Here is a 27,512-nt window from a genome sequence, read left to right as displayed (position 1 = left end):
CGTAGAAGTGTAAAGTGATTCATTTTGGTAGGTAGAGCGCAGAGACACAAATGGTGCAACTCTAAAGAGAAGGTTGGAGGAGTAGAGGGACCTGGGTGTATATGTGCATAAACCATTGAAGGCGGCAGGACAGATTGAGAGTGGTCAATAAAGCATACAGCATCTTACGCTTTATTAATAAGAGGCAGAGTACACAAAAGCAAGGAGGTTATGTTGAACTTGTATAGATCACTGGTTTGGCATCAACTGGAGTTTTATGTCCAGTTCTGGGTGTGACAATTTAGAAAAGATGTGAAGCATTAGAGAGTGAGAGAGCAAAAAGGATTCATGAGAATGATTTGAGGGATGAGGAACTTTACTTACATAGATAACCTGGAGAAGTTGGGACTGTTTTCCTTGGAGAAGAGAAGGTTGAGAAGAGATTTGACAGAGGTATTCAAAATCATGAGGGTCGGGACAGAGTAGATAGGGAAAAGCTGTTCCCACTGGTGAAAGAACAAAAGGGCACAGATTTAACATAATTGGCAAAAAAAAACGGAGACATGAGAATAAAACTTTTTCACACAGCAAGTGTTTAGGGCCTGGAATGCACTGCCTGAGTTTGGTGGAAGCAGGTTCAATCAAGGCATTCAGAAGGGAATTGGATTGTTATCTGAAAATGAAGAATGTGCAGGGTTACAGGGAGAAGGCAAAAGCAGTGGCACCAGGTGATTTGCTTTTACAGAAGCCGGCACAAACATGACAGGCTGAATAGCCTCCAGTGCTGTAACAATTCTGTGAAATGACTGACATTTTTATGATTTATATATTGGACCTCCACTGTTTTGTAGCTTTTCACCATTTAGTAACAACCCTGTTCCATCCTTTTTGGGTTCAAAGTGGATAATCTCACATTTGTCTATATTCAAATCGTATTTGTGACTGTTTTATCCATTCACTTAATCTATCAATATCTATTTGCAATGTTGCTCTTCAACCTACACTGCTCACAATCCTGCTTATCTTTATATCATTGGTAAATTTGCCTTTCTACCCCATAATCGAAGTTGTTAGTAAGTACAGTGAATAGTTGAGACCCCAGCACAGATCCTTGCAGAGTCACAGAATCAAACAGTGCAGAAGAGGCCCTTTAGCCCATCGAGTCTGCACCGACACGTGAGAAACATCTGACCTACCTACCTAATCCCATTTACCAGTACTTGGCCCATAGCCTTGAATGTTATGACGTGCCAAGTGCTCATCCAGGTACTTTTTAAAGGATGTGAGGCAATCCACCTCCACCACCCTCCCAGGCAGTGCATTCCAGACCGTCACCGCCCTCTGGGTAAAAAAAGTTTTTCCTCACACCCCCCCAACTAAACTTCCTGCCCCTCTCCTTGAACTTATGTCCCCTTGTGACTGACCCTTCAACTAAGGGGAACAGCTGCTCCCTATCCAACCTGTCCATGCCCCTCATAATCATGTACACCTCGATCAGGTCACCCCTCAGTCTTCTCTGCTCCAACGAAAACAACCCAAGTCTATCCAACCACTTAAATGTTTCATCCCAGGCAACATCCTGGTGAATCTCCTCTGCACCCCCTCCAGTGCAATCACATCCTTCCTATAATGTGGCAACCAGAACTGCACCCATTACTCCAGCTGTGGCCTCACCAAGGTTCTACACAACTCCAAAATGACCTCCCTACTTTTGTAATCTATGCCTCAATTGATAAAGGCAAGTGTCCCATATGCCTTTTCCACCACCCCACTAACATGCCCCTCCACCTTCAGAGATCTATGGACACACGCCAAGGTCCCTTTCTTCCTCAGAACTTCCTAATGTCCTAGTTGCGGGACTACTAGCCACACCTGCCAATTAAAGTACCTGCCCATTATCCTGACTCTTTCTCCTGCTGCTCAGCCAGTTTCCTAACCAGGTCAGCCTTTTGCCTTCAATTTCATGGGCTTCAATTTTGGATAATGTTATGAAGGACTTTATCAATGATTCTGAAAGTCCATTTTAAATGATGTCCGTTGACATTCCCATGTCCACTATTTTAGTCACCACTTCAAAGAAAAAACTGGTCAAGTTTGCCAGGTTATGATCTAACATTGGCAAATCCTTGCTTGTGTTGCAGTGGTTACAGCTCTCTGAAACTTAAAACCCGCTATTGCAATGGCACATCTCTCATTGAGTTCCCTCGTTAACCAGCTGATTACCTCATAGTGAAACTGACCATTGCCATAGCATCTGCCTTGTTTCGAGCCATCAGTGGTCAAAAATTGAATCAAACGAATCTTGACTCTAATATAAAGACAATTTTGTGGCAGTATAGCATTAGTAGACTTCAGAGGAGTCAGTCTGACCCTTTTCTTGTGCTGTCATTCCTTTTGATACCATAGCACATTCAAGGGATCAAACCTGGCACATTCTAGTCTTGAGGCTGCTGAATGCAGTTGCCTGCTGTGGTCCTGAGCTTGGTTGGGGGGGAGAGGGGGAAGGCAAGGAAAGGTTTCCACTCCCAATTTGTGATTCGTGAACTACAGATACTGGGAAGTGCATGTTTATGGATGCTTGGGCAAGAATAGGACTAGGCTAGTTGTGTCCTCTGCATTAGAATGGACTGCCAACATTCAACTGAGAGGCAAATAGAAAGTGGTCACTTTGAGGTCGTGGAGGGAGTCAAAAGTCAGGGCCTGTGGGAAGAAGCAAAAAAAATAATTTATTTGGGCATTGAGGACTGAATCTGTTCTGAGCTGTTTGTTTAAGGGGTCACCATATGTAATGCGTTGATCCATGACTAATGATGGTCTGTTTTGCTTGGTTACTGAGTTGTTACTAAGTCAGATTTCCAAAGAAAAAAATTTCAGGAAATAACTTTAATCTCTGTATCTCCTTAGTGAATTTTGGCATTTTTTTTGTCTTCCCTTTTTCCAAGAATGAACACTGGTTTGGTTTCTTTCAATTTCCTGAAATGGAATTGTCTAACTTCTGGTCTGATTTGAAAACAGGAACCACCCTTGAGGCTAACCAGCCCAATGTGAAAAGGATGCAAATGTGTTGAACATTGAAGCCTAAGCAGGAGATTGAACCACTGACTTTAACTGTTACTTAAACCTGTCTCCCTTTTTAGTGGGAACCTCTCTAAGAAGTTTATTCTCTTCTTTGTTCCTGAATTCGACCAGTGTCTTTAGAACTTGCTCCCTTTCGATTGATTTGTGAAGAATGCCTGTGGGGCATGCAATTCTTGCAAGAGTTGCCAACTGAGGTTGGATGTACTCCTGGAGTCATCACCCGATCTCTTGCCTCCAACTGCCCTGCCCCCAAACTCTGCATTTGGTCACCCAACACATCCATCCTCACGATGCACCACTTTCACATTTAAATTAGTGTGGGGGGAACTCTGTTACACAATTGGATTATAGTCAAACATGCTTTCTCCCCCCCATTATAACTAATAAACAGAAGTTTCGAAGAAAATGGGGGGGTGAGGGTGAGGGGAAAAGCCATTTCTTGAATGCCCGGTTATTAATCCTCAGATGTTTGAAAAGGACTTTTAAGAGCTTGTATCAGCTATAAAGGGATCCATTGTAATTTTCTTAAATAATAATATGACCTTGACCTGGAAGCAGCACCAACTGGAAGAATGTTAATATAAAAATACCGTATGGCTGGCAGACACACAAAGGAGAACTGGAGGCAGAAGGTGGTCAGCATACGGCTGCAGGAGCTCTTGGTGACACTATGCAAGTGGGCTAAAAGGGTCTAAAACCTGGAAGGTGGTGTGAATAGCTCGGACGCTAAAGAGCTGGATTCTTTATCAGGTGTCTAACCATGAACCAGGATGTTATTGGCTGGATGCATGAAAAGGAATTCTGGCAAGCTACACTATCAGGACTGTTGTGACCTGAAGGAGAGAGAGTTCTTAGAAGTATGCCTTGCTGATGATGATCATACCTGTGTAACTCTGGTTTGAAAGCTGTTGTTTGGTAGGATTCCTGACCATTCCTGTGTGAATAAATGGCATATCGTGGAACTGTGTGGCTACATAATTCTGAAGGGGAATGGTTGTGCAAGACGTATCTCTGTATCAACTGTAAATTAAATTTACCTTTTTTATTTGAAGCATTATTTGCCTGTTAATTCATGTTTAGTTTACTTTGGTTCTGATTCATGTTAAAGTAAAAGTTACAAGAAGTGAAATCTTGTTAGTAGTTCCTTCATTTGGGGGCCTTTTGGTAAATTTGATTATTTTGGTTTGGGTTTTTTCCACGGGGATAGTAATGTTTGATGTTAATGAAGAGGCATTCACATGTCACCTTGGTTCCTATGGGTGTCATGACCACTGAGCTCCTGGAACAATATTTCAAAGTGACTGCACTGCAAAAGTACTTCATTGGTTGTTAAATAATTTGGGACATCCTGAGATCTTGAAAGGTGCTATGTGAATGGAAATTCTTTTACAACTCTCAGCCTATGTCACTCAAAACTAACTCTTACTAGTTAAAACAATGTGCAAAAGTGTCAATAGATTATTTGTTAGGACAATTAACCCAAGCCTGAAGGGAGCAGTTGATGATAATGGATATGCAGCATTCAGTTCCACATGGATCATCTGTACTTCAAGCACAATCTTTTTAACCTAGGAATATATCAAACCAAGTTTATTCATCCATTTACACTCCAACCGCCAATTGTTTATTGTCTAAGTGGGAGTGTTCAGTGTACTCAATACTCGAGCAATAATCAAATACATGTTTAGGTGCTTTATTGTGTATCTTGTGGGAGATGATGCTGACAGTTATGATTTGTCTTCTGTTGTTAAGTGCCACACAGGGCAGTCTGCTGACAGCTTTGGGACAGCAAGACTGACAGTAAGTGAAGGAAATATGAATTACAGTGGGGGAAATGTGTGCTTCCTGCACAGACTGTGAGCTGCTTCGTGCAACTCTAATGCATTGGACCATCAAGCCTGAGACCACAGGATGTTAGAATCAAACAAGAAAGGAAATTGTCCAGTCTCTAGTCATGCTGCAATAAAATAGATAAAAATAGTCCTCCCAAGAAAGACTGAACGTAACCATTGAAAAGAAACAGTCAGATCCTTCAGTAACTAATGGAAAACGGCCAAAAGTTTTGTTGATGTTTGTACTGCTCGTTGAATCTTTGTGCCATTTTTATAAGCCAGTCACTTTTGGGTTTTGGTGGGAATAATCTCACTAGTCTGGTCACTCCTGTTAACTGCCCTTGCTCATTCCTCATCCCCCTCGTGCAGTTGTTGAATCTTGCTGGGTACGATCTGCACCTCTGCACCATTTTGATCAGTGGGCTGTTTAGTCAAAAACTCATGCTGTTGAAAATCAAAAGTTCCCATAAGGTCAGGAGCAAGCAGCGTGGACTAATCTTTCTCCTCCTTAGCCCAATGTAAAGATAGCACAGCAACTGTTCCTGGATCTGAGATCAATTAATTCTATACAGATCAGGTATTGAACCTGACACTTGGTACTGAGCCATACAGACCACACCTCCTGGAGTGCATTAATCTAAACCAACAGGGAGTCTTATTTCAATTTTGTAAAAGTCAAACCCAAGGTTTATTAATAATGATATCCTGTGTTTGTGCTTATTTTCTGTATCAATTACAAGTCTATTGTAATATTAGAACTGTAGGTTTTTTGGCTGCACATAGCCCTCCCAACTGACTTGGATTCAAGATAATGAAAACCTACTTTAGTAACCTAGTTGGCGATGACACTCTAATGTCTTTTTTCCTATTGTATTATATGGGGCATACTTAGTATAAATATGACAATTGCACCACGTCCGCTCACCTCCCATCCTTCACCACCCAGTTTCTGGAAAGTGCTCTTTTTGAGTTGAAAAGAAATAGCTTTCATTTCTGTCATATATTTCATGCCTTGGTTATCCCCAAGCACTTCACAGACTTATGAATTTCTGTCACTTTTATTCAAGACAAATGGGGCAGTCAATTTGCACACATTAAATGGCAATGAGGTGAATACGCAGTTCACCTGTTGATGTTGGTCAGTGGAGTTGCAAAATTCGCTGCTATTCAAGAAGAAAAAAATGCCTTCAGCTCTTTCTCAGCTGGAAAACCAAAATGCAATGCTTGGTGTGCAAAAATGCCCGCCTAGATTATGTGCACAGGTCTCTGGAGTGAGCCTTGAATCTGGAACCCTTTGACTTAGATATGAGAGTGTAACCACTGCACCAGATTAAGAAACAATGAAGAGCCAATACCATGGAGCTTGTGAAGAAGCTTAACAGGTGAGATAAAATTCACTCAAGTGTGGTTAACCAGTAGTTAAACTTGACATTAAAAACACTTTGGAAGGGGTAATTTGACAAGGAAGTATTCAATGAACGGCATGACACTAGGAAGTTCTGAGGAAGAAAGGGATCTTGGTATGTGTATCCATAGATCTCTGAAGGCGGAGGGGCATGTTAGTGGGGTGGTGGAAAAGGCATATGGGACACTTGCCTTTATCAATTGAGGCATAGATTTCAAAAGTAGGGAGGTCATGTTGGAGTTGTATAGAACCTTGGTGAGGCCACAGCTGGAGTAATGTGTGCAGTCTGGTTGCCACATTATAGGAAGGATGTGATTGCACTGGAGGGAGTGCAGAGGAGATTCACCAGGATGTTGCCTGGGATGAAACATTTAAGTGGTTGGATAGACTTGGGTTGTTTTTGTTGGAGCAGAGAAGATTGAGGGGTGACCTGATTGAGGTGTACAATATTATGAGGGGCATGGACAGGTTGGATAGGGAGCAGCTGTTCCCTTTAGTTGAAGGGTCAGTCACAAGGGGACATAAGTTCAAGGAGAGGGGCAGGAGGTTTAGGGGGGATGTGAGAAAAAACTTTTTTACCCAGAGGGTGGTGACGGTCTGGAACGCACTCCCTGGCAGGGTGATGGAGGCGGGTTGCCCCTCATCCTTTAAAAAGTACCTGGATGAGCACTTGGCATGTCATAACATTCAAGGCTATGGGCCAAGTACTGGCAAATGGGATTAGGTAGATAGATCAGATGTTTCTCACGTGTCGGTGCAGACTCGATGGGCCGAAGGGCTTCTTTTGCACTGTGATTCTGTGATGTAGGCTGTAGCAGGAAAAGACAGACTAAAAAGTTCTTGAGTTCATAGTCCTAGGAAAGCATGAGCTAATGTAGGAGATAGAGTGACAAGTCTCGATTTCAACAAAGTGAAGGTGGAGGTGGGACGATGAACAATGTATCAGGTAGTTTATTTGGAATAGAACAAGAGCTGGGTTGTTTAGTTTTCAACCATAGGATATGGAAAATGAACAAGAGAGTTTGACACCTAGAAATGAGTGAAGGACCATTCAACCAACCAGGTATTCTTGTGTTCTTCAGGATTACAATATATGCCAGAGCCTCTTGTGATATGGAGGAAATGCGGAACTACAGGATGGTTTTGGGTCTTATGGGGGGCTTAAGAATGAGAGGGTTTGCTATGATACAATCCTGCAGACTCTTTTGAGTAAAGATCTTTAATCCTTCCTCACCATGAATCTCCTTTCTACAGTACTTGTAGGCCTAAACATCATGCCTATGCCAAGTCTGAGTTTGTAATTTACTAGCCGCTTTGTGGGTCTCAAACTGAGCCCTGTACTTTTTTTTCCAGAAAAAACTTCAAAATACCCATAAGAATGAATTTTAAACAAGTTTTTGAAACTCGGGGCTGCAGTGCAGGTCTGACGATTCTATTGCCAAGGTCAATGCACCTGACTGACTGTTAAACAACATACAACAGGAAGCACATTTTAGCAGGGGGCCTGCTGCATGCAGAAGGGAGAAGGGAATAGAGAGAAACAGAGGCTGGGTGAGAAGATATAATTCGAGAGGGAGAAATCTTGCATGTGGTTCAAACACTGATATGGACCAGTTAGGCTCAATAGCATGTTTCTGTGCTGTAGATTCAGTGTAAAATAGTTTTGCATTCGTTAAGATAACGGCATTGAAATAGTTATTGTAATATAAATGATCTAAGCAATGGCAAATGTTTGAAATAGATAAACTGTTTTCTTTCTTCTGTGAAGTCAGTAGTGAAGGTATACATATTTTTCATACAGGCTGAGCACCCTTTATCCATAAATCCAAAAACCGCACTATTTTTGAACCCTATCGCCCTTTTGCGCGGGAAGTCTAATTATTAGTCTGCATTGTTTGTCTTGCAATTCTTGTGGTGAATATGTCAAAGAGAAACTTATTACTGATCCCTTTTATTTATTATTCTGTTAAACATCTGTCTTTTCTAACAATTTTATTTACTTTAGACTATAGCTAGCCTAGGCTTAGGCTAATGTAATGTAAGTTTATATGCTATGGTTGTGTGGTGGGGGAGGGGGGAATTCCAGTTGGAGGCCTGTGTGACATAGCCAAAGTTGTAGGAGGAAGGTAAAAGTGGTAAAGGAGGTGTCCAATGTTGGGGGCAGCTGGTGGTGGTAGGTGATCTGAGTGGGATGCCAGTGTTGGGGGCAGTGGAAAAGGATAGAAGTGCTGAGTTGCGTGTCCAGGGGTCAAGAGGCAGGGTGGAGTGCTGAGTGAGTGAGGTTCCATAAAGGAGACATTGAAGCTTAGAGACACAAGGCTGACCTTTTGGAGTTGGAGGATTGAGAAATGCCTGATGAAACTTGGACTTTTCTGTTTTGAAAACGAACATCAGAGGGATCTTTGGTTGCAAATGAGATGGAAAAGAGATCCAGAAAATTTATTTCAAACTAGGTTGTAAAAGTAGAGCAAGAGGACAGGTTTTAGTTAGTGAAATGTAGATTGAGGACTAAAGCTAGGAACTTCTTCAGACTGAATGATCTACACATGCAATGGACGTCTGGGTAGACTAGTGAAGGCAAAAGCCCTGGAATTATTTACAATATAATTAGATGCCAAGATATGCAGACTGAGATCTTTTGGGATGAATGAGGCAAGGTGGCTGAATGGCCTTGTTTATTCATATTTATCCAGTGATCCTGCATGATTTCAGTCTGTATTTGATCCTCTACTACACTTCAAACCCCACATCCAATTATTCTGTACTTCCTACTCAAATAGCACTTTCCTGTGCCCCTGTCTTACTCCCTCGATCATAATTCTTAGCCAGGCCTCCTTCACGTCAAAGCTGAATTTTCCTGCCTCTTCCTTACTAGTTTGTATCCATCCCCAATTGTTCATTACCCCTTCACTCAGCATCCTCCACATCTCCACTGCATAGACTGTTCAAAGCCTCCCTGAGCTTCACTCCATCCTGCCTCTGTAATGATCTAGAGTCTTGTCCTTTCTGCAAGCTTATCTCTACTGCATTATTATCCTTGAACTGTGTGTGCATGTGTGTATGTGCCTTTCTTGCTTTGTTTTGGATACCTGCTCCCTTTTACATTGGTACTGAATACACTGTACCATGTAGCTTGAACCCAGTACAGATGGATGCAGTAGCCCAGTTGATATGGCATTGAGCTAGCAACTCAGAAGTTATGAGCAATTTGGGAGTTGAATCACTCCAGAACTGATCATGCAGAATGCTTCACTGAACTGCATCCACCTTCATTATATCTTTCAATGTTCAAATCTGCAGGGCGTGGACAGGATGAGATGGGATAGGATAGGGGCTCCACTGGACTCGGTGGGCTGGGGGTGGGTGGGCAGGAAATAAAAGTTAGAGGTCTGGTCATTTAAAGTGACTGTGGGAGTTGCCAGATTATTTTGGTGCCCGAGAGACCTTACCACTCCTACCCAGGTCACTCCAGTCACACTTACATGGTTGACTTGTAATGCCTTCCTTCCAGCTAGGCCTTGCCTGATTGTGGTCAATGCTGCAGCATTTCCACCACCATGTTGCAGTGTTTTTTTAAAGTTTTGTGGAAGGTTCGAAACTTCTATTGTGGGACATAGCTGTGCTGAGGAAAAAAATAGATTGAAAGTAAGTTGAGTGGTAGTTGTTAGATAATACCAAACTTGGGGAGTAGGAGGAAGAAGAGCCTGATGGAGGTAAGGTTTTACCAAGTTTTGGGAAAGAATGACTTAAACTGATTTTTGCTTCCCCTCTTTTCACCCTGTACAATGATGCATTAAAATAATAGGAATAAAATATCTTTGTCCTGTCATGATGTCTGTGAGAGGCCAGATGTGTAACTACAGTAGTGTTGAATGAGTTAGTCACTTTTCCACTTGAATCTTGGCTTTGGGGTGTGGGAACTGACCGTACACTTTTATTTCCTGCCGGCTCCGGTGGAGCCCCTATCCTATCCCATCTCATCCTGTCCACGCCCTGCAGATTTGAAAATTGAAAGATATAATGAAGGTGGATCCAGTTCAGTGAAGCGTTCTGCATGATCAGTTCCAGAGTGATTGTATGCCCCAACAGAGACCTCCTCCCCTCCATACCTTGGGTTAGTTGGTGGGGGAGGCGAAGGTTAGCATTTGGATGGAGTAAGCCATCTGGTCAGACACTGCCAGCCTGCAGTGGCTGCTGTGTCAGTCTTGGCTCAGGCCCCAACTAATCCATCTGACTGCAACATGCCAGAATTTTAACACATATCTCCTTTCCCTGGGATTTGAGTCACTTCAGACAGTATTTCCATTTAGTGCTTTGGATGGTGTAAACTTTTTGCATTAATCAAATTTAAAAACCACTTATGTCTAACTTACAGATGTGATGTGGGGACTGGACAAACTTTTGGGAAAAGACCCAAGTGTCTGAGTTGCTCAATTACTTTAAAGTGTGTGTTTAATTTTTAAGATTTCACCCTCTTTAGTTTCTTAAGATTTCTGGATGATTGAGAGCACTTGACCAAGTTGATTCTGGCAAAAGTATAGTTCAAAAATGAAGTTAGGAGAAAGTAGGGCAGAGGTTTTTGACCTGGTATGAGAATTGTGGAATAGGTTATCATAGCCTTGAAAGTGTTATCATAGAAAGTCTTGGAAGTGAAGAGTCGAAACAGGTTGAAGAGGCATTTAGACGCATTCTGGAGATCGGGATTGGTGGATATGATGATGAGTAACCTGGAACAGATCATAAAAGGACAGTTTTTAAAGGCTAACTGACCTTGTTTAATGAATTTGAGTGTTGGTTAACATTTAATCAATTGTATGTGCAGCACATAAACTGTTCTACTTCAAATAGCACCTTTTTAACATTTGCTTAAACCCATCTGCTAGGGCAGATGAGGGCTTGCTTTAAAGTGTCCTCTAATGGCTGGTTACTTCAACAATACAGCACTCAATATCACTAAAAGCAAAATACGGCTAACCCTGCAAATCTGAACCAAGAACCAAAAATGCTAGAAATGCTCGACGTGTTAGACAGCATCTGTGGAGAGAGAGGGAAAGTTAGGGTTAACACTTCAGGTAGACGACTTTTTGTGGATGCTATACATTGCATTGAATTTTGAAGCTAGATCACAGCTGGAATTTTTTCCACGTAAATATTTTAGCATGTGGGAATCATTTTTGGATGCTGACCCTCTTCCTGTCAACGGTGCAACCTCCAGCATGATCTTGCGGGAGGTGGTCAATTAACAGGCTTCCTCCTCATTCACTGCCTAGTTAGGAATGGCACCAGACACGGGAGGGCCACTTGGTGATCGAAGGGAAGGGTGGCCGGTAGGCTTGTTGAGAATTGGTGTGCCCTGCTCATGCATATGGAGAAGGAGTGGGCAGCACAAGATGAAGGGGCAATACCAGTGCTGGAGCTGGCAGCCACATCCTGACACCCAGCACAAGCTGTTCGATCCATCTGCAAGCTGAAGCATTTCCCAGTGGATGTGCTGCAAAGTACAATTTGACTCCTTTTTGAAGTAACCTCAGCGTTTGTACGTCATGTTGTCTGACCACCTATGCTGCTTTCACTCTTGAGGCGACTAGCTGCCGACACAGCAGGGACCCTGTGCAATGTTAAGAAAATATCATTGATAATTGGCTATTATCACAGCCAAGGTAGGGGTGAATTGAACTTTTAAATACTTTAATTGGCTCTCTGCCAGTAGGACGAGTAACTGTGGCTGCTGGGAGGGAGCCTGCCTTCAGGAAATGTGTTGGGAAGCTAACTACAGGCTTTCTTTCAGGATTTCCCCACCTCTAAGACCAGTTCCACGGGACTAAGAAAATTCCAACCCATGTGCTCCAAATTCTAGTGACGTTGCCTCAGAGCCCAGTGTGCTACAACTAGAGTGAAATGGTATACACAGTCAACGTACAGCGATGACTTGACACCTTGGGGGTTGCATAGGGTAGGAAGCTGCATGCTGTGACATATAAAATCTCCGATGCCAAAATGTTGAGTGAGTATGTCAAGCTGGTGGTTTGACGAGGGTAAATGTAGGCCTGGTTTAATTCTAAGTGTTTGGAGGAAAATGAGTTAGACATTCTATGGTCAGCTCACGCATTGCAAGTCAGTGTGTTGCATTTCTGATTGATTGACTTGGTAAGTAGGAAAACAAAACAATTCATTGAGATGCTAGATGTAAATGTTCACCACTACATTTTACTGGCTGCTCTGCAATCAGGGACTTGTTTGCTTGCCATCTCGTTCCAGCGCATGGTTAAATTTACACATTGTAAATGATATGTTGCATCATAATTTTGTTAATTATGTGCTAGCTTGGCTTCAGTTTGTAGTGCTCCATGCTGGAAGATCAAGATTCGGGCTGTAATCAATATTTCAGCATGTGATCCAGGTACTGTGTTCAGGGTCACATGGAAGATCACATTGTAGTGTGGGCTACCTGTTAGATCGTGCTTGAAATTAATTCCGTCCTACATCATCTGCTCAAAGATTAAATCATTCAGGTTAATGGCGTACTTTGAAAATAAGCAGGGAGTGCTCCTGGGGTACAGCAATTACTCCCATGAATAACAGCACCCAAAAAAAAGGCTGTACTCACTTGCTGTCAGCACCGTGCATGCACAGTTACATGCTGATGGAAGGCCCAGGTCAGCAGCTGCCATCCTTATAGGGAGCAATGTGCAGCAGGGCTCATTCGCAGTAATGTAGATTATTCTTTCTGTATTTTACCCTTTCCTCTTTGCTTGTTTCATTAAGCTTTCAGTGTTGTGCTCAGTTTTTATTTTTATTTGTGTTTTGCTAATTTCAAGTAATATGAATCTGAGAAATCAACTGGCTACTTGAATGCCACTCCAGTTTTTGGAAAATTACATCAGGTAACTGGAGAGCTGATGCAGACTAATTATTTTAAAAAAACCTGCAAAAGCTTATTGTGAAAAGCCACAGCTTTGTTTTTCACTTTTGGAACCACTGTGAGGAAGCTCCTAACACAGTCATATTTTTGCTGGCATGGTGTCTCCTGCGATTACGCAGTCTGGTATCGGTGGCCACCTTGCATTGGCAGCAGACACTTGGGGGGTAAGTGTGGAAGAAAAAAAATTGTGATTCAAGTCAGTGCAGACTGTGGAGCTTTGCTTGTGCAACAAAATGGCCTTGTGATTCTTTTCCATTGTTGATTGTGCCCTCTGAAGTGATTCAAAACATCTAGGGCCAAAATTGTGAAATGCAAATCTCTATTTTTTGTGTATTTTTTTTCTCACACACTCCCTGTTGATCGTGGGGTATCACAGTTGGATCCTGTCTACACTAGAAAGCACAGATACCTGGATATTTAGCACTGGAGTGATCAGCAGGAAGCCTGCTAGTTAATCCTTCCCTTTCATAGCCAGTGGACCTGAGATCAATTGTAGCACTCCTTCTTCAGAGATCCACTAACACTCTATATATGTGGGTATTGAAACCTGGAACTTCTGACCTATGTAGCTAAGTTACAATTTTTATTTACTTATTCATTCTCGGGATGTGGGTGTCACTGACTAGGCCAGCATTTATTGCCCATCCCTTATTGCCCTTGAGAAGATCGTGGTGAACTGCCTTCTTGAACCGTTGCAGTTCATGTGGTGAAGATACACCCACAGTGCTGTTAGGGAGGAAGTTCCAGGATTTTGACCCAGCGGCAGTGAAGGAACAGCGATATATTTCCACATCAGGATGAGTGGCTTGGAGAGGAACTTGCAGGTGGTGACGTTCCCATGCACCTTCTGCCCTTGTCCTTCTGGGTGGTAGAGGTTCCAGGTTTAGAAGGTGCTGTCTGAGGAGCCTTGGTGAGTTTCTGCAATGCATCTTATAGGTGGTACACACTGCTGTCATTGTGCATCGGTGGTGGAGGGAGTGAATGTTGAAGTTGGTGGATGGGTGCTGATCAAATGAACTGCTTTGTCCTGGAGTCCTGTAGTAAACTGTTGCAATACTAGTTGGAAAATATTCATTTTAAATAGGTTATTAATTTTAGAATGCTCTGCTGCACAGGTTTAACCTCTGATGTATCAAGACGCTGATCCATCCCTTTGAACTATTAGAGAGCAGGAGCTGGACTATTTGTCCCAATGCCGCCCCCATCAGACATTGTGAAGGTGGCGATCGAATGGCCAGGAGCTAATGCCCAGCTGATTGAAATAGACCAGGTGAGTGTCTGTGATCCTGAAGATCCCGTGATCACAGATTAAATTATGCTGAAAACCTGTAATGTTGACGTTTGTACCAAGGAGTTTATCAGAGATCCTTAGTCTGATGATTTGCACCATGAAATAGGCGGAATATGTTGAAATTGTACAGCAATAGAATACGAGCTTTAAGTTGGTAATTAAACACAGCTGTCCCCAATTATGGAAGGATTAGGGAATCCTTGCTAGAGTATATAAACCAGTTCACTCTGGGTGTCTGGGAGAATCTGTGACTTGCTATCTTGGGAAATAAACTTATTTTAAAGTACGGGCTAGTTTCAGACTTACTCTTCCTTGACATTGTCATGGCACAGCCAATAGTAAATGCTGAGTTGTTCAAATCCCAAAAAGAAACTTGAAACAACTGCCACAACTTGTTTTGCAGTTTGTATAAATTTTGAGATGCGTGCCTTGAATTCAGTAGTGATAAGACCACCAAGTCTTAGATTTTTACAAAACTAGATTGAACATTTATTAACAGAAATGATTTTTAAGCACATATGTATGTCTACACATTACTGCAATAATAACTTCTAAATTCCCTATTTAATTGGACTCCCAGTTACAATTGCATTAAAGCAACAGTAAGACACACGGATTTTAAAAGACCCAGGCAAAGAAACACAATATCCTGACAATCCAATTCAAAGTGAGTTTTCTTAACTTCAGTTTCTTGTAGATAGTAGCTTGAGGCATAGATGCTGAAGGCTGTTCACACTTGTTAGATCTTAAAATGCCTACACTTACACACAGCCTTCGCTCCTTTTCTACGTATTTCCTCCTTTGAATGCAAATTCCCATAGTTTCACTATGCCTTTGGACTTAACTTTTGGTAATCTCCCATTGTACTAAGTTTTATCAGTGATCTTTGGGGAAAAATAAACACACTGTTTCTGAACTTCACCTGACTGGGTGACACATTTCACTCCTCCTTTGAAAACATTCTAGTCTGGTTTACTTAAAAGTGCAAATGTTCCTTTGACACCGATGTTTATCTGCTTAACATTTCAAACCTAGCTCATCTTCTAATATATCAAAGCCTTTAATCCAATTAAGTCCACACAACAGAGCCACAAACAGACACAGATACCACTATTTTCAATAAATTCCAATAAAATTGAGAATTATTATATCTTCCTGACAACATACAATTATTGGAATTAACAGGATTAACCAGGTTAATTATTAAAAATGTGATCTGTTGAAAGGGGAGGGCTGGGAGTGCTTTAGTGTTAGAGGAGGAAGGGCAAGGTGTTTTGAATTTTCCCACTCTTGGCCCTTCTCCATTGCACAGTGTTAGATTGAAACAGGGAAGAGGAGTGAGTGTCAGATAGAAAGGATGGTGGAGTGTGTTGGTTGGCATTCAGGGCATTTGGAGGGGTGTGAATTAGACAGAGGGATGGCAGAGAGGGAGTAGTTTGTGATATGAAACAGACAGGGAGTATAATTCAAACCAGAAACTCTGAAGCAAAGACCACTTTTTTTTGTTACTTGTTCATGGGATGTGTGTGTCACTGGCGAGGCCAGCCTTTGCTGCCCATCTTTAATTGCCCTGTGATGGTGGTGAGTCGTCGTCTTGAACATGCAGTTCATGTGGGTTCACACCCACAGTGCTGTTAGGAAGGGAGATCCAGGATTTTGATCCAGAGACAGTGAAGGAACAGTGATATGGTTCCAAGGCAGAGAACTTCCAGGTGGTGTTGTTCCCACGTATCTGCTTTTGTCATTCTAGATGGTTGTAGTCGTGGGTTTGGAAGGTGCTGCCTAAGGAGTCTTGGTGAGCTGCTGCAGTGCATCTTGTAGACGGTACACACTGCTGCTACTGTGTGTCGATGGTGGGAGAGTGAATGTTAATTGATGGGGTGTTAATCAAGCGGCTGCTTTGTCCTGGATGATGTTGAGCTTCTTGAGTGTTGTTGGAACTGCATTCATCCAGGCAAGTGGAGGGTATTCCATCACACTCCTGACTTGAGCCTTGTAGATATTGGATAGGCTGTCGCTTTTTGCTGAGGCAGTGTGATACAGCAGCCGGGTGTAAGGTGCTACGTGACGCACACTGCATGTGCAGCTACAGAACTGGCTGTTCCTTCAGCTTGTGGGCTGGAAATTGATTTTGGTTTAAAACATCTGTGTGGAGAGGCAGCTGTTTCTTGGAAGTCTCGCACCACTGCAGGCAGCACATTTGCCAGCTGCTACCTGTTAATGAGATTTATTTTTCATAAGTATCCTTGGTTGGACTCAACTTAATCAGAACATCAGCCCTTTGGCAGTAAACTGTTAAATAAGAGGGTACATCAGGCATTCTGTTCTTGATTGCTATCAGTTTACTCCTGCTGAACAGTGCTTGTCTGTGGAGGGAGGACAGGATCTTGCTTGACTGTGATGCCCCATACATTCCTCCAAATGAAGCCCCTTGTACATCACCCACTTTCTTTGTTGTACCACTGATGACTGTGCTTTTAGCTGCCTAGACTCCAAGCACTACATTTCCCTCCCTAAGTCCCTGTGCTTTCCTATCTCCCTCTTCCCTCCTTTTAAGATACTCTTTTTTAAAAAAAAAAAAACCTCTTTGACCAAGCTTTTGGTCACTTATCCTAATGTTTCCTCCTTTTTCTTGGTGTTGTTTTTTTTTGCCTGATAACACTCCTGTGAAATACCTTGGGATGTTTTACTATATTTGAAAACGCTGTGTAAATAGATGCGAGCTGCTGTTGCTGACACTTGTTGTCCAGGCACATTCTATAAATATGGCCACTTAAAGATGACAACTTAGGAGGCACAGTGGCTCAGCGAGTAGCTCTCCTGCCTTGGGTCAGAAGACCTTGGGTTCAAGTCACACTGCAGGATTTGCTAGCTATGAAAGAACCCAGCCACTTGTGCAGGCAAGCCAGTCCATATCTGTAAGGGTCGCCAGCCTGAATAAATGAAAGAGGGTTAGTGGCAGGAAAGGCATCCAGCTAAGAAACCATCCGCCAAATGCAGGGACAATGGCAGAAGTGAAAGTGATATGAAACTTTGTGGGAAAAGCTGAAAGAAGAACCAATCAACTTACAGGACAACTTAAATAAATATAACAATTGACTGTTGTTGCATGCCGGTGACAAGCTAAATATGCAGTTCCGTATGTTTGCCTTTATTCTTCAACTCTTTCTTGCCGTTCTCCTCACCTGTCACCATCAATGTGTGAGGAAACTGTGAATCATCTTGCATAGGAATATTTCACTGGGACCTTGATTTAAACCCACACGAGACTGATGGGGTGGAAGTCTCTGCCAACTCTTAATGGTGCTATGAAATGTTTGAGCAGCCTCAAACAGCTCCTGGAGAGTTTACACCCATGAATTTGGACTAAAGTCTTGATCTCCCTTAGAGATTGGAGAAGTAAATCATCATACAGAAGGTGGGGTTGGGGTTCGGGTAGGGGGATGTGGGTGGGGAGTGAAGTGCACTGTTGGGGCCAGGTAGAGAGAGCGCAATGCTATGTAAATAATTACACTAACCTAACCTGGGAGCAGCTGAGACTAACTTGGAAAGTACAGCAATCTCTTACAGTGGTTTGCAAGAAACAAAACTAAGATAGCTGCAGGGATTTTTAAGAAATATATATTCTTCCATGGGATGTGAGCATTGCTGGCAAGGTCAGTATTTGTTGTCCATCCCTAAATGCCCTTCAGAAGTTGATGATGAGCTGCAAGGTGCCACATAAAATCCACATTATGAAAATAGAACTGTGAAGTAAGTAACTCCAAAAATATAATCTCATCTCTGGGCTCATCTTATAACTATCAGCCACTCTATCTTGAGGCTGCTAATGTTGGAACCCAATGACAGAAATGCCTTCAAGTCGCTCAATATGCTGCAAAGTTGTACATGAGTCATTGCGGATCAAGATTTCTATCAGTATCTGTTTGTTTGAGGCTGAGTAAGTCATTGTGCAGAACAAGCAGGCCCCAGGTTCTCAGTCTGTACTGGGTTAGGTGATCTCTTCCAGATTGTTACACTGGCTTCTATACCCCAGAGCTAGTGGCGGATGAAACTAGCCTGAATTTGTGCTCAGGGTCACTCTCCAAAGAAGTTATGGATGCCAAATAGAAATGGATCAAGGCTAACTATGATTTCTCCTTCATTTCATATGCATGAAAGGAATAGGGACAGGAGTAAGCGAGATGACCCCTCAAGTTTCTGCCATTTAATATGATCTGGGCTGATCATCTAGCTCAATGCTACTTTCCTGCCCTATCCCGGTTCCCTTAGTGTCCAAATCTCTTGAGTTCAATCTCGAATGTACTCCATCGCTCCATGGTCGAATAGCAACCGCTCCTCAGTGTCTGAACCCATTCATGAAGGACAGAGGATGACCTGCACCTGTGGGACTGTACTGAAGCTGAGAGGAGGGCAGAACATTGGAAGACAAAAGCACTGCCCTCCTTACTTCTGGAGCATCAGGTCACTCAAACTGAAGAAATTCAACTATGCTCTCTAATTTAACCCTCAAATGTGGAAATGATCATTTAAGATTGCTGTATTAAATAACGTATACCCACAGGACAACGGCTTCCAGGGTTACTCTGTACGCTTCCCTGTGGTGAGGTAATGGCACCATGACTCTCAATGAATCGGCTTGCCTGCAGTCTTTCCATAAAGTGGTTCTTGTAATAAGGACTATTTGCAGCCTGCTCCCTCTGCAGAATAGTTGACACAGTATGCAGTCCTGTGTCTTTTGAGTTACTTTGAATTCAAAGGCCCCTGTCACACTGTTAACCAAGATTGAATATCACCACATTGTTCTTTTTTTCACGTTCCATGAGGCATGCGAGTATAATTGGGATGAGGATTATCTCAAACAAAAGTGGCATGAACGAAATCAGGAGCTCAAGAGATTTCAGGCACAGATCTGGACTCTAGTGACTGAGCCTGCTCTCCCATGTAACAGAGTGTAAGACAATAATTTTATCGATCACAGACCCTCATGAATTTTTTTTTTAATATTAAAATAAAAGATACAAATGGAACAGTAGATGATGTTTGTATGGTGTCCCTTTCAATCACACCAAGTTTGGCTCCTCCCGGCAGAATTAATAGTGCCGTACCCTCCCATCCAAGCTTGCCCAGTTAAGTACTGCTGCCTTTCCCCTCCTGCCTGAAGCCATTGCTGCCTTCCAGTTATCCAGATTCTTGATGCTGCCGTCTCTCCCTTGGAAAAAGGGAACTTGGGCCATTTGCCTCATAGAGCCCAGACCAATCAGAGATCATCGATAATTATTATGTTTTGGACATCTTGCCTCCAGCTCATTTAATCACCTGCTTTAAAGAACAGTAAATTCTTTCCCCTGAAAATAATGTTGCTATAACTCTAAATCCTCCCTTTCATCCTCAAAGGCACTAATTAATTCTGAATTGACTGCCTTTCTGCGAGTCTCTTACGCCTGTCCATTGTACTGTGAAAGTTAAGCGTGGAAGTTTTGTAATGCTAAACTTTGCTCAAGGCTTGTACCTACACAAGTCGAGTATTTTGCAAGAAGCGGAGTAGAGAGATCCAAACAGGTGGAGGAGAGAGAGACTGGGACTCGGTTGGCTATGGTAATTACGAGAGATCTGGAGTACTGGAGACTTACATTTTGTGAACCTCATAAAATACCATCCATTTCCATTACCATTTCTTTTGGTCAGCAGAAGCACCCTTTAATATAAACTGGGAACTTAGAAACTGCTAGATGAAAAATGACCAAAGTCCATCTAGTTTGGCTTCTATCATCTTGGGGTACAATGATAAAGGAGCTGTTGACTAATTTATAGCAATGTCTCTTAAAAGTTGGTCTGCAACAGACTCGGGCATGACGTAAGGAAAACCCCATGGCATAGAGCTTTAGAAACTACGGGTGAAACCTTGCTACGGCGTTGGGGGCTCTTGCCTGCCCTGACTGGGGACCTGGTGAGCGACCTGTGCTGTCTTTTTTCAGGAAGGCCCACCAAACCATATACCAATCAGGCAGTGGCAAGATCACTGGTGAGCCTTTCCCAGGGCAGAATTTTACATTCCTCCACCAGCAGTTTTATAAGGCTATAAAATTTCTAGAATGGCCTTTCCGGCGGGCTCCTGCCTGCCCCGACTTCTCCACAATTTTATACTGCGACGGGTGAGGCCTCGGCTGACCCGCCTGTCCTTGCCCCATTTGAGGCCCTTAAGTGGCCAATTATTGAAGACTGAAGGGCATTTCCTGCCCAGCCTCAATTTTCAGGCTGGTGGGAGGAGTTCCGGGGCGGGGAAGTCTGAATAGTGACCATGATCAGGCCTCGGGTGGGCAGTGGCATCCACATCCATCAGTGACCTCTTTTATTAATATTGAGCGCCCCCCCCCCACACCACAAGGTGTGGCCCCAACTGGTGTCCTACACACACGCACACACACACACCAACCCCCCTCTAACATCCCCATCCTGTTCTGCCCACCATGTCCCCAACCACTGAGACCCCAAAAACTCACCTGGTCCTGTAATCCCAGAATGTAGGCTCTGGGCAATGCTTGCAGTCTCAGTCCTGGCCAATGCAGCTTCTAGCACTGCAGGGACTAGAGGGCTGCTCGCCAATCAGATTTCTTCTTCAGGACTTCTTCCTGAGGGAAGGTTGGAAATCCCGAATGGCTATGGGGCAGGCAGTATTGGTGGGGATGTGTTCTCTGCTGACTGCACAGATAACTAGAAAGGAAACCCTGCCATCCTAAAAATCCTGGCCCTGGAATCAAAACCCTGGGCTGGAAGTCCCATCTAGCAAGAGCTGCCAACCAAACAGAGGCTTTTAGCTCTTGTGCTCAGCAGCGTCGCTGAGGAGGCTGTGTCTGCTGCCACACGAACGCCACCATCACCCTCCCTCCCCAAGCCCCTGGAGTCCGTAGATCATGGATGACCAAGGAAATGCAAGTCATGTGAGTGGGGGGTGGATGGGGAGGTGGAGGCGGTGAAGACGTTTCACGGGGCTAGAGTGGGTCGCACTGAGATGGGGAGGCAGGGCGATCAGAAGTGAATGTTGGGGGTGAGGGGGGGTGGGGTGGTGGTGGTGGTGGCGGTGGTGGCGGCTATCAGCGGGACGTGCACTCCCTTCCTACTGCTACACCTCTGGCCCCAGGGTGACGAGCAGCCCGAACAAGTTCACATGTTGTGTATGCCACATAGCAACAAGCCTGCCTGCAGCTGGTTGATACCTACAGCAGTGGGATGTGGTCATCAATTGGCCTCTGAAGGACCTCAAATGGTGGTGGGGTAGGAACGTCAACCATGGGCCTTCCTGCCCAGAACTTTTTAATTCTGCTGGAGGTGGGAAGGGCAAGGATCAGGTTTGTCACCATTCTGCCTAAGTAAATGCCCTGCCCACCTCCCAGTTTGCCACCAGCCAAAGCAGAAGATCGTGCCCCATAAGCCCAAAATGATCTTTTCCCTCCCAAGAACAGTATGCTCACTGCATATCATGGAGATGAGTGCACCAAGGCTGCACAGAACAACAGCTCCCTAGGACCATTAGCAAAGACAAGGTGTGCCAAAGAGAAACTGGAAAAGGAGAGAGGTAAAAAGAAGAACTTGCATTTATATAGCACCTTTCAAGACTATAACAATGTGACGACCATATAATTTTTTGAAATGTTAATTGAGGGATAAATATTGCCCAGAAAGGACACCAGGGTTAACTCCTCTGCTCTTCCTTGGAATAGTGTCAGAGGATCTTTTACATCTACCTGACGAGGGAAAAAAGAATCTCGGTTTAATGTTTCATTTGAAAGATGGCACTTCCAACAGTGTAACACTCCTTCCATACTGCATTGGGTGTCACCCTTGATTTTTGTGCTTGGGTCCTGGTAGGGGACTTGATCCCACAGCCTTCTGACTCAGGCCACAGCTGGCACAGCTATGTGGGAGAGGGAAACCTATATAATCAAATACAGAGAATCACAAGGGTGGTGGAGAGAAGAGATAAAAATTGGAGAGAGAAAGAGACCGATGAAAGTGAAGATCCAGGTAGGGTCATGTGTCTGAGGTGGCAGGAGCTATAACCCAGTGTCTGAAATATTTGACCACAGGACTCTTCTTAAATATATAAACCTAATAAGAACAAAGAGAACAAAGAAAAGTACGGCACAGGAACAGGCCATTCAGCCCTCCAAGCCTGCGCCAATCATATTGCCTGTCAAACTAAAACATTTTGCACTTCTGGGGTCTGTATCCCTCTATTCCCATCTATTCATGTATTTGTCAAGCTGCCTCTTAAACACCACTATCATACTTGCTTCCATCACCTCCTCTGGCAGCGAATTCCAGACACTCACTATCCTCTGTGTAAAAAAACTTGCCCTACACATCTCCGCTAAAGTTTTCTCCTCTCACCTTAAATCTATGTCCCCTAGTAATTGACTCTTTCACCCTGGGAAAAAGCTTCTGACTATCTACTTTGTCCATGCCACTCATCATTTTGTAAACTTCTGTCAAGTTGCCCCTCAATCTCCGTCACTCTAGTGAGAACAATCCGAGTTTCTCCAACCTCTCCTCATAGCTAATAACCTCCAGGCCAGGTAGCATCCTGGTAAATCTCGTCTGCACCCTCTCCTATACCTCCATATCCTTCTGGTAATGTGGCGACCAGAATTGCACGTAATGTTCCAAGTGTGGCCTAACCAATGTTCCACACAGCTGCAGCATGACTTCCCAGCTTTTATACTCAATACCCCTGCCAATAAAGGCAAGCATGCCATATGCCTTCCTGACTACCTTATCCACCTGCGTTGCCACTTTCAGTGACCTGTGGACCTGTACACCCAAATCCCTCTGTCCGTTGATGCATTTAAGGGTTCTGCCATTTACTGTATAATTCCTGCCTGTATTAGACCTTCCAACATGCATTACGTTGCATTTGTCCGGATTAAACTCCATCTGCCATTTCTCTACCCAAGTCTCCAACCGATCTATATTCCGTTGTATCCTTTGACAATCCTCTTCACTATCTGCAACTCCTCCAACCTTAGTGTCGTCTGCAAACTTACTAATTAGCCCAGTTACATTTTCCTTCAAATCATTTATGTATATTACAAACAGCAAAGGTCCCAGCACTGATCCCTGCGGAACACCAATGGTCACAGCTCTCCATTCAGAAAAGCACCCTTCCACTGCTACCCTCTGTCTTCTATGACCAAGCCAATTCTGTGTCCATCTTGCCAGCTCACCTCTGATCCTGTGCGACTTTACCTTCTGTACCAGTCTGCCATGTGGGATCTTGTCAAAGGCCTTACTGAAATCCATGTACATCCATTGCCCTTCCATTGTCGATCATCTCTGTCACTTCCTCGAAAACTCAGATCAAGTTAGTGAGACACGACCGCCCCTTCACAAAACCATGCTGCCTCTCACTAATACGCCCATTTGCTTCCAAATGGTAGTAAATCCTGTCACGAAGAATCTTCTCCAATAATTTCCCTACCACTGACGTTAGCCTCACTGGCCTGTAATTTCCTGGATTATCCCTGCTACCCTTTTTAAACAATGGAATAACATTGGCCATTCTCCACTCCTCTGGGACCTCACCCGTAGCCAGTGAGGACACAAAGATTTCTGTCAAGGCCCCAGCAATCTCCTCCCTTGTCTCCCTCAGTACTCTGGGGTAGATCCCATCTAGCTCTGACGACTTATCCACCTTAATATTTTTCAAGATTACTCTTGTGGTTTTGAGCTGACGGTGAAATGCTCTTTCAATATAAATGCTGTAAGGTTTGATATGATCTGAAATGCTATCTGATTTAATTGCTAACTCAACTCTTCGTCATTTTCAGAAAAAGCCGCTGATTGCAATTATCCGGGAAGTCTGTGATGGGTAAGTGTTGTAGTGCCACACCGAACATGGTTAAAAGAGGGGTTTGGTGCAGTCAGTGAGGTGTTCTGGATAAAGTTAGTGGGGTGCTAGGGGTAACCCTGGCTCAGTCAGTGATGTATTATGATTAGAGAATGAGTAAGATACAGGTCGACTGATGAATGATGTTTAAGAGAAGGGTTTGGTACTGTCACAGTGTGGTGAATGGTGATTTCTGACTGCTCTGATGTAGTCAGAGTGATGTAATACATAAGTGAGTAAGTATCTGTATAGGTTGTGATTAATGACTGTTAAGATGAGTGTTGCACATGCATTGGCTGAAAATCAATATTTCAGGGATGGATATTCCAACTATTACCAACTGGCCATTCATCTCATTTGTGGGATCTCGCTGTTCAGAAATTGGCTACTTCATTTGTCTACAAAACAACAGTCACTCCACAACTAATAGAGTATGGATGTATTCTTAATTATAATTTACTCCACAAATCAATATATTTCATTTACATTGTGTATCAGGTGCTACTGATATATATTAAGTATTTACTACATAGATGATTCAAACATATATTTAAATAAATATGTCTAAAAAATAGTACTCTGTTTTAGTTGAGGGACTCAAATACATCACAGTTCTGAGCTCAGTATACAGGATGAACAGACATTATCAAATCCTATCTCTCTCCCTCCTTTGTCAACTTATTATTAGTTTGACTCCCGTCATGTAAAGTTGCTACTCTGCCAAGTGAAACTTGTAGTTTTAAGTCTGCCTTTGATCCACTACCATCCCATGCCAGTCTCCTGCTTTTCAAAGGGATGGTAACTATTTGGGTGTTTTTCTTGCGGAACTAACTGTTTTACCTGTAATTGTTATCAAGTGGTTAAAATTCTCTGCAATTCGTGCATCAGTATACATTGGCATGCCTTTTAATTTGATTTGATATCTACACTGACCATTGCTTTTAAGTTGGGCCCTGCATCTACACTGACCCGTACTTCCTGAGTTAACAGACAATGGCTAAGAGTTACTGTTACTACAATATAAAGAGAAAGCTTAATAGCAGACTCCAGGACCGTCTCATTTAATCCTTCCCTTATAGGTCAGTAATTGGATGTGCAATACTTTTGATATTCCAATGACATAATAAAGGTTTATATAAACATTTTCTTACTTTTTCTTTTAATTTCAATTAAGAAAAGAAAAAGTAAATTAAAGAAGAAAAAGTGTGCTTACAACGGGTGTCGTGTAGCAAATACAATTGAGAACCAAGTTGAACACAGAATGTTCAGAAGGGATGTGAAAAAGCAAATACGAGAAGTAAAAATGATTATGAAAAAAGGCTGGCAGCTAACATAAAAGGAAATCCCAAAGTATTCTATAAACACATCAACAGTAAAAGAGTGGTAAATGGAGGAGTAGGGCTGATTAGGGACCAAAAAGGGGATTTACACATAGAGGCAAGAGGCGTGGCTGAGGTTTTAAATGAATACTTTGCATCTGTCTTTACCTATGAGGCTGATGCTGCCCAGGCCATGGTGACAGAGGAGGAAACTCAGTCACTAGAAGGGTTTAAAATAGATAAGGAGGAGGTATTGGATAAGCTGTTGGTACTTTAAAGCACCAGGACAGATGAGATGCATCCAAGAATATTGAAGGAAGTGAGAGTGGAAATTGCAGAGGCTCTGGCAATAATCTTTCAATGTTCCCTGAGGTGCAGGAGGACTGGAGAATTGCAAACGTTACACCCTTGTTTAAAAAAGGTTGTAAAGATCTGCCATGAAATTACAGACCAGTCAGTTTAACTTTGATGATGGAGAAACTTCTAGAAACAATTATTCAGGATAGAATTAATAGTCATATGGAAAAATGTGGATTGATTCGGAAGAGTCAGCATGGATTTGTTAAAGGAAAATCATGTCTGACTAACTTGCTGAAGTTTTTTGAAGAGGTAACAGAGATGGTTGATGAGGGCAAGGCCATTGATGTGGTGTGTATGGACCTCCAAAAGGTGTTCGATACAGTGCCATACAACAGACTTGTGAGGAAATTTATATGTCATGGAATAAAAAGGACAGTAGCAACATGGATACAAAATTGGCTGAGGGATAGGAAACAGAGTAATGGTTAATGAGTATTTTTTGGGCTGGAGGGAGGTTTGTAGTGGAGTTCCCCAGGGGTCAGTATTGGGACCCTTGCTTTTCCTGATATGTATAAATGATCTAGATCCTGGTGTGCAGGGGACAATTTCAAAGTTTGCGGATGACACAGAACTTGGGAGAATTGTAAACTGTGAAGAGGATAGTATAGAACTTCAAAAGGACATTGACACATTGGTGGAGTGGGCAGATAGGTGGCAGATGAAGTTCAATGCGGGGAAGTGTGAGGTGATGCACTTAGGTACAAGGGACATGAGAGACAATATAAAACAAAGGATACTATTCTACAGGGTGTGCAGGAGCAGAGGGACCTGGGTGAATATGTACATAAGTTATTAAAGGTGCAGGACAGGTGTAGAGAGCTGTTTCTAAAGCATACAGTATTCTAGGCTTCATTAATAGGGGCATAGAATACAAGAGCAGGGAGGTTATGATGAACTTATATAAGACACTGGTTGGACCTCAGCTGGAGCAATGTGTACAGTTCTGGGCGCCACAATAGGAAGGATGTGAACGCATTGGAGAGAGTGCAGAAGAGAATAGTTTACAAGAATGGTCCCAAGGATGAGGCATTTCAGTTATGAGGAAAGATTGGAGAAGTTGGAACTGTTTTTCTTGGAGAGGAGAGAGCTAAGAGGAGACTTGATAGAAATTTTCAAAATCATGAGGGGTGTAGATAGTGAGAAACTGTTCCAGCTCATAAACGGATCGAGAACCAGAGGGCATAGATTGAAAGTGTTTTGCAAAAGAAGCAAACGTGAGGTGAGAAAAAACTTTTTCACACAGCGAGTAGTTAAGGTTTGGAATGCACTGCCTGGAAGTGTGGTGAAGGTGGGTTTGATTGAGGCATTCAAGATGGATAAGTATTTAAATAGAAACAATGTGCAGTGTTATGGAGAGAACCGGTGTAGACACAATGGGCCGAATGGCCTCCTGCATTGTAAAGATTCTGTCTTCATTTCCCTTTCTTCCCCTCTTCCCTG

General features: G+C 43.0%; 1 protein-coding gene across 7 annotated transcripts in view; it reads left to right on the top strand.

Moving 5' to 3' along the window:
• LOC121287411 (engulfment and cell motility protein 2) overlaps nt 1-27,512 on the top strand; it is a 214,453-nt gene that overhangs the window by 73,875 nt on the left and 113,066 nt on the right. For all 7 annotated transcript variants that reach the window (XM_041205261.1, XM_041205267.1, XM_041205265.1 and 4 more), the window contains 2 exons: nt 14,332-14,486; nt 24,335-24,375. In XM_041205261.1, coding sequence (XP_041061195.1) covers nt 14,409-14,486; nt 24,335-24,375 — 119 coding nt within the window. In that variant the 5' untranslated portion in view covers nt 14,332-14,408. The remainder of the gene's footprint in view (nt 1-14,331; nt 14,487-24,334; nt 24,376-27,512) is intronic.

This window comes from Carcharodon carcharias, chromosome 14 (genome assembly GCF_017639515.1).
Source record: "Carcharodon carcharias isolate sCarCar2 chromosome 14, sCarCar2.pri, whole genome shotgun sequence".
NCBI classification, from domain to species: Eukaryota; Metazoa; Chordata; class Chondrichthyes; order Lamniformes; family Lamnidae; genus Carcharodon; species Carcharodon carcharias.
This window is presented reverse-complemented; position numbering and strand designations above follow the sequence as displayed.